Genomic DNA, 6,712 nt, shown 5'->3' with positions numbered 1-6,712 from the left:
AAGTGGTATAGTGTTTTTAATTTTGGTTTCCTAGGATTCATTGCTAGAAAACAACAGGGGCGCCTGGGTGGCTCAGTTGGTTAAGTATCCGACCTCCACTCAGGTCATGATCTTGTGGTTTGTGAGTTTGAGCCCCAAGTCTGGCTCTTTGCTGACAGCTCGGAGCCTGGAGCCTGCTTCAGATTCTGTCTCTCTCTCTGTGCCCCTCTGCTGCTTGCGCTCTGTCTCTCTCAAATATAAATAAACATTAAAAAATTTTTTTAAAAAGAAAAGAACAACAATAACAAAAGATTTTAGTATGTTTAGTGACAGTAAAAAATTCATTTACTGGGAAGGTTTTTGTCGTTGTTATAGATTACTTGGGAATCAATTAAGAATTTGTCACTTGTAAAATGGGCATGAACACTGTTCTCTGTTGCATAGAACTGTGGGCATTAGGTGAGGTGGACGTGCTAAGGTTTTTACCATGGAGCTGACGCAGAATATTTACTCAATAAATATGTTCCCTTCCTTCATCCCACTTCTGAAGGAGTTATTTCTACCAGGGGAACAGACAGGGCCCATTCCTTTCGTCTTCTATCCATCTTGTCCCCTCAGATTTCCCTAAGTCACCTCCCTCCTGATAGCCCCGCCCCTGCCCCGCCCACTGCTTTGCTCCACCCCCATCCTTCCCCTCCCCCACCAAGCACGGCCCTTGCTCAGCGGGGCTGGAAGCTCATGGTGTAATTTCGTGGGATAGTGGCTAAGCCCACAAGTTTGGGGGACACGTCAATATCTTGGGGCAGCTGAGGGGACTTGAGGCAGAAGTTCTGCAAGATGGTGGTGAGGAAGAGAAAGAGCTCCATTCTAGCCAGACCTTCTCCGAAACAGTACCGCTTTCCTGAAGAGACAGAATGGGAGGGCTGGAGGTGAGGCCTGCTCTCACTGCTCCCTTCCCCACTACCCACCCCCAACTGCATTCTCCCAGAGAGCAGGGACTGAGAAACTTTCAGAGACATCTCTAACCCTCTCTGAGCATCAGTTTCTCTTGTACATGGGATAGGGGTGAGCTATCCCAAGCTGTAGCAATGGGAAATTTAGGTGCCCCTTCCTTCCAAGCACACACTCAGATATGGCTGCCGGGCTCTCATCTCCTCCCAAGGAATCTCAAGAATCTAAATGACTTTGGACAAATACCTGACTCACTAAGGGCTTTGATTTTCCCCATCTGTGAAATGGATACAATCGTCCCTTTCCAGTTGCCTGGACACAGGTACTTGTAGTCATGGGGTTTGCAGCTGGTTGGCTCTAGAGTAGATCGTAGAGGGACTTTCAAGCTGGACACAGACCCCAGGCTACAGCTTAGAGACAGGATGTGGGATGAAGGAGGCCCCGTTGGTGGGAACAGTGGCTTAGCAGCAAGCAGACTGGGGTCTCTTACCGATGGAGAAGGGCACAAAAGCATCACTCTTCTTAAACTGGCCCTTCTCATCCAGGAAGTGCTGGGGGTGGAAGTCTCGGGGGTGGGAAAAGAACTTGGGGTCTCTCAGCACAGAGCCCAGCATAGGGAACACTTCAGTGCCCTGGTGAGGAGGAGAGGGGCATTTGATAAGGTGGAGTGGGGACAGGGTGTGCTGAAAGCACGTGGAGGTTGATGGGACAATGCGGGTGCCCTGAGTGATAAGAAATGGGAGGCGGGGGAGTGTGGGTCCCCTGGGGACATGAGACTCAGGTCTCTGAGCCAGGAATCTTGGCAGACATGGGGGTTCATGTCTCCTGAGAAGGGAAGTTTGAGGAGCACAGGTTCTGTGTCTCTTAGGACAGAAGGTGTGGGGGACCCACAGTTCATGTCTCTCAAGGCAGGAGGTTGAGAGGACATGGGGGTTCATGCTCTCTGGGACTGGGATTGAGAGACATCAGGTTTGTGTTTCTCTAGGCAGGATGTTTGGGGGACATGAGATCCGTGTCCTTGAGGGAGGAGGTCTAGACATGAAGTTCATGTCTCTTGAGAGAGGAAGTTTGGGGGTATGGGGTTCATATTCCTTGTGGAAAGAGCTCTGGGGGAGACACGGGATTCAGGAATCTCTGAGGGGATTGAAGGGACATGATGTTTGATTGAAGCAATGGGACAGGGGCTGGGAAGCTTCTAAGGGAATGGATTGCTGGGTTACAGGGAGCAGGTTGGAGGTCCCCCAAGGTGGGACAGGAAGATACCTTGGGGAGGAAGAACTCCCGAAACTTGGTGTCCTTGGTGACTCTGCGGGCCAGGCTCAGGGGGATTATGTCTCCAAATCTTTGGATCTCATGGATCACCGCCTCTGTGTAGGGCATCTTGGCCCTGTCCTCAAACTTGGGCTGCCGGTTCTTGCCAATCACCTGGTCAATCTCCTCGTGGATTTTGGCTGTGGGAGGAGGGGGAAGGTATTTAGGTATCTGGGGTCTCGGGGCAGTGATGATAGTCCAAATACGTACACCCATGTGTGCCATGGACTTAGACCATTCAAAACAGATGTTGGCCATACGCATTGTTGGTGCAGCATCCTGTTCACCCGGTCGTGCCAGAATCATGAGTAGGCATAAGGGAGGAGTTTGGGGAATGGTTTGGAGAGCAGGCAGTGGATGTACATTTGACCCAGCATGGAAGCTATTTACCAATCCGCTCAGATATTTTCAATACTTAAACACCTAGTGAAACTTGGCTGGTGCTCACCAGCAGAATATCACCTAGTCTCCGGATAACAGGGTATGTCTGAGGCTTCAGGGATCTGGGGAAGGTGGGGATGTTGCAGTGGGCTCAGAGGAAGTTTGAGGGCCTGTGGCTGCCACTTCGTTGCCCCCCACCCTGCAGCCTTACCCTCCACATCTGGGTGCTTCATGAGCAGCAGGAAGCCATACCGCAGGGTCGTGCTGACTGTCTCAGTGCCCGCAAAGAAGAGGTTCAGTGTGGTCAGCACCAGGTTCTTCAAGTAGAACTCTGTGTTGGGGTTGTTCTGCTCCTATAGGGAGAGAGGGCTTCAGGCCAAGCCCACTCCCCTCAGGGCTCTCAGGGCCCTTCTGGGGTCTTTCTCTTTGAACCCCTCTCTCTTAGATCCAGACCAGAGGTGGGAGGAGGGACTTGGTTCTACTAGCTCTTTGTTCAGGCTGCTGGCTCTGCCCAAAATGCCCTTCCCACACTCCTTACCCACCTGCCTATCTGTCCTTTACTCTTCAAGAACACTTTTTTATGGTGGGGATATTGAGAAGGAGAGGAATAGAGTCAGTGAGTGCATGGTACGGAATTGCTTGCTATTATGGTTGGCACACACAGGTCCTGCCCATGGGCAGGGGCTCAGTAGAGGGAGCAGCCATAGTTATTATACTTGGGATTGTGAGGATGTTATGAGGGGAATGGTTTGAACGAGCCTCTGTTCTCCCCATGCCAGCCTGGTTTCCCTCTGCCTGGCTCTGCAGCTCTCTGCACTGGCTGTTGGGGTGTACCTCCTGCATGCGGATGAGGAAGGAGTCGATGAAGTCCCGCGGGGAGTTGGGATCTAGCGTGCGTTGGTTCTGCTCCACCTTCTTGGTTATGAAGTCCTCCAGACCTTTCAGATACTTAAATGCCTGTTGCTGTGGTCCTGGCAGGTGTTTCATGACTGATGGGAACATTTCACAGAGCTGGGGTTGGGGAAAGAAGAAGGGATGGGAAAGATGGCTGTCAGCAGGCAGGTCTTGATGGGAGTGGGACCTTTCTTGGGGCAAGGTAGGCACTGGGTTAAAGGCACCTCTCAGGTATTTAAGATTTACATGGAGCTGATGGGAGGAGATATCTAAGTTTTTACATGACTTAAGTGTGAGGGCTCCTTTCCCAGCATATCGTTGAGATGGATTGGGACCCATAACCAGGTTTCAGGTGTTCAAGTGAGGCTGGATTAGCGAACACATGTAGGTGTTCAGATAGTCAGGTTGGGTTTTGTTGGGAGACACATGTCTAGGTGTTTAGGCATTCATGTGGTCTCACAATTTTGAGGTAATTGTCCATATATTTAAGGGATTTGAATTGGGGGCTTTTTTCTAGGTATTCCAGTTAATTTGGGCTGGTGTGCAGGTGTTAAAGTGGGGGACACACCTGTTCATGTGTTTCAGTTATTCACATGGGCTGATAGGGGCACATCTGTATGTGTTTGAGTGAGCTGGGTTGGGGGACACTTATTTCATGGTTTGGGGAATGAAATGGTTTGGTCTTCAGGTATTCAAGAGGTGGGCTGAGGTGACTTCTTGTACAGATGTTAGGATATTCATGGAAAGATGGAATATTTTAATAGGGAGCAACTGTTAGATATTAAGGTAAGTAGGGATGGGAGTACCTGCCTGAGGAAGAGACAGCTGGTTTGAGGGTGTGTTTCTTATCTATAGGCTCTGGCTTTTTCCTTCTCCTTCTCCCCTCCTTCTTCTGCTCTCCCATCCCCTTCCTCCTCTTCTTTCTCCTCTTTCCTCTCCTCTTTCTTTTTCTATTCCTCTTCCTCTCCCACCTACTTCTCTTCCTTCCCCTCTTCCTGGCCCTCTTCTTTCTTCTTTCTTCTTCTCCTCCTCCTCCTCCTCCTCCTCCTCCTCCTCCTTCTCCTTCTCCTTCCTTTTTGTTGAGGAGCTACTGTCGATATGCAGGTGTCTCTGGAAACTGGGTATTGGGTACCTGTCCTGAGTTCTGGTGCAGCTGCTAGTTGTCCAAAGATGGAGGTTGATTTTGAAGGTACCCTACCAGAAGAAGATGGTATTTGGGGCACCTGTCTCCATGTGGGAAAGAAATTGGAGGGTTGTAGTAGGGGTGTTTTAGAGACAGACTGGGATGGGTTACCTGACCCATAGATGTAGCTGTGAACTGGAAGCTTCCCAGCATCATACGCAGCAGTGACAGGAACTCTTTGTCCTCATAGTCAAAGCGGTCCCCAAAGACAATGGAGCTGATGACATTGGACACTGTCCGGCTCAGGAAGAAGGTGGGATCGATGAAGGTGCCTGGGGAATGGGATGGGGTTGAGGAGAGACAGGGATCTGGGGGAGCATCCACTGGGCAGTCTGACACCAGCCTGAGAAGTGGAGGAGGGCACCGGAATGATGAGCCAAGCTCTCAGCACAAGAACTCAGAGCCGGGAGCCTAGATGCCTTCCCCCAGACCAGCCCCCTTCCAGGACCAGAAAGCTCTTGCATCCTCGTGGGTACTCTCCTCCTTCTTGCCCACGCCCATCTGGCTCACCTTGCGTGCCCTGGAAAGCCTCGATGAGGAAGCCTGCCTCCTCCTGGATCCGCTCCTCGATGCCACGCTTGCCCACACCAAAGTCCCGCAGCGTGGTGATGGAGAAGCGCCGGAGCTGCTTGGCTCGCTCGCCATTGCTGAACGTCACCCCTGGGGAGGGAGGATACAGTTGGGGGAGGATGGGAGGGGTGGGGGCAGAGGTGGAGGGAGGTGAGCAGAGAGCAGGAGTGGGGGAAGGAAGGGTTCAGAGGAGACGGAGATACAACTCAAGAGTCAGAGAAATATTGATAGAGATAGAAACCGAGTTGGAAGAAAAGAATCAGGAGAGAGACAAGGACGTGGAGATGAACTGACCACGGTTCTGAGTCAGAAATCCCAAGAGCTCCTCAAAGACACACAGAAAGAAGAGGCATATCTGAGAGAGAACAGGGACATGGGGCCAAGAAGCAGGGGAAATAGAGATGCAGGCACTCAGGGTCAAGTTAGAGAAGACCAGGGAGAAGGGACAATAATCAGGGACAGGGACAGAGGGGAGCAAGGGGAGAACTCGGCCTCAGCCTTGGGTGGGAGGGTGAGTCAAGAGAACAGTGGGGAAACTGAGGCCATCGAGTGTTCCTGACCACATGCCCCCATCCCGAGCCCCTCACCATAGCCTTTGAAGAGTAAGTCGAAGGTGGCCTGCCCGCCTCGCCCACTGAATTCCTCAGCCTGGTCCACCAGCGCCTCCTTCACGGCCTCGTGTCCACACAGCACCACAATGCGCCGTGGCCCCAGGTGGACCGTGAACACGGGGCCATAGCGCTCACTGATCTAACCAAAGTGAGAGTGCTTAGAGGGAGCGGCCCCACTGGGAACTGGCCCTGTGCCCAGACCTCATCCATTGCATGCATTTCCCCCAGGGTCTGGCACTCAAGGGGCTGGTATCCCAGGATCTGCTCTTCCCTGCCTAGGACCCTGCTGCCCCAACTGCACAATTCCACTTTCCTAAGACTCCCATCCAACCTTGCCTGCCCCCTGCCACAATGCCCCAGCTCAATTAGGCAGGCCCCCAGCCCCACCCCCTTCCACCATCCCCTGCCTCATGGCACCTTCATGAAGGAATCCGACAGCTGCTTTGTGTTCAGCTGCAGGTAGTTCCCAATGAGGGGCAATGGGGTGGGTCCTGGAGGGAGCTTCCCCCAGAGCTTCCTCTGCCTCCAGGCAGACATCAAGACCATCATTGTCAGGCAGGTGAGCAAAGCCACCAGAAGGAGCTCTGAGGCCAGCATGGTGGCAGTGGGAGTGACAGATGGCTGGGGTGGTTTGCCTTTATACCACCTAGGAGAGAAGGGTGGACTTTGGTTCTGTTTGTTAATTGTGCCATTTCACTTACCAGCTATAATGCCTTCCCCCACCCCCTCCTGCCCCGGGCTCACCGCTGAGCTTGGGACAAGCCAGCAAGGCAGGAAGAAGTGACCCCAGGGAGATCAAAAGGGAGGGGCCCCTAAGGCAGAATGTTGTTGC

General features: G+C 52.4%; 1 protein-coding gene across 1 annotated transcript; it reads right to left on the bottom strand.

Moving 5' to 3' along the window:
* Positions 1–286: 286 nt before the first annotated feature.
* CYP2A25 (cytochrome P450 family 2 subfamily A member 25) lies at positions 287–6,501 on the bottom strand. Its single transcript, XM_011289955.4, has 9 exons — positions 6,298–6,501; positions 5,857–6,019; positions 5,210–5,359; positions 4,811–4,971; positions 3,457–3,633; positions 2,834–2,975; positions 2,194–2,381; positions 1,421–1,562; positions 287–880 (listed from the first exon to the last, which is right to left on the bottom strand). Exons 1-9 carry the CDS (start codon positions 6,475–6,477, stop codon positions 699–701), a joined length of 1,485 nt encoding a protein of 494 aa, XP_011288257.3. The 5' UTR covers positions 6,478–6,501; the 3' UTR covers positions 287–698.
* Positions 6,502–6,712: the final 211 nt, after the last annotated feature.

The sequence above is a fragment of the Felis catus genome, chromosome E2, assembly GCF_018350175.1.
Source record: "Felis catus isolate Fca126 chromosome E2, F.catus_Fca126_mat1.0, whole genome shotgun sequence".
NCBI classification, from domain to species: Eukaryota; Metazoa; Chordata; class Mammalia; order Carnivora; family Felidae; genus Felis; species Felis catus.
Note: the sequence above shows the minus strand (reverse complement) of the source record. Positions and strands in the feature narration are given on the sequence as shown.

What these genes read in the sequence shown, in the direction of transcription:
- CYP2A25 (XM_011289955.4), bottom strand. Translation starts at nt 6,477, where the DNA reads ATGCTGGCCTCAGAGCTCCTTCTGGTGGCTTTGCTCACCTGCCTGACA. An exon ending in TCCTCATCCGCATGCAGGAG is followed by an intron (nt 2,976 to 3,456) that starts GTACACCCCAAC and finishes CTCTCCCTATAG; the next exon opens with GAGCAGAACAACCCCAACAC. An exon ending in GGGAGTTCTTCCTCCCCAAG is followed by an intron (nt 1,563 to 2,193) that starts GTATCTTCCTGT and finishes CCTCCTCACCAG; the next exon opens with GGCACTGAAGTGTTCCCTAT.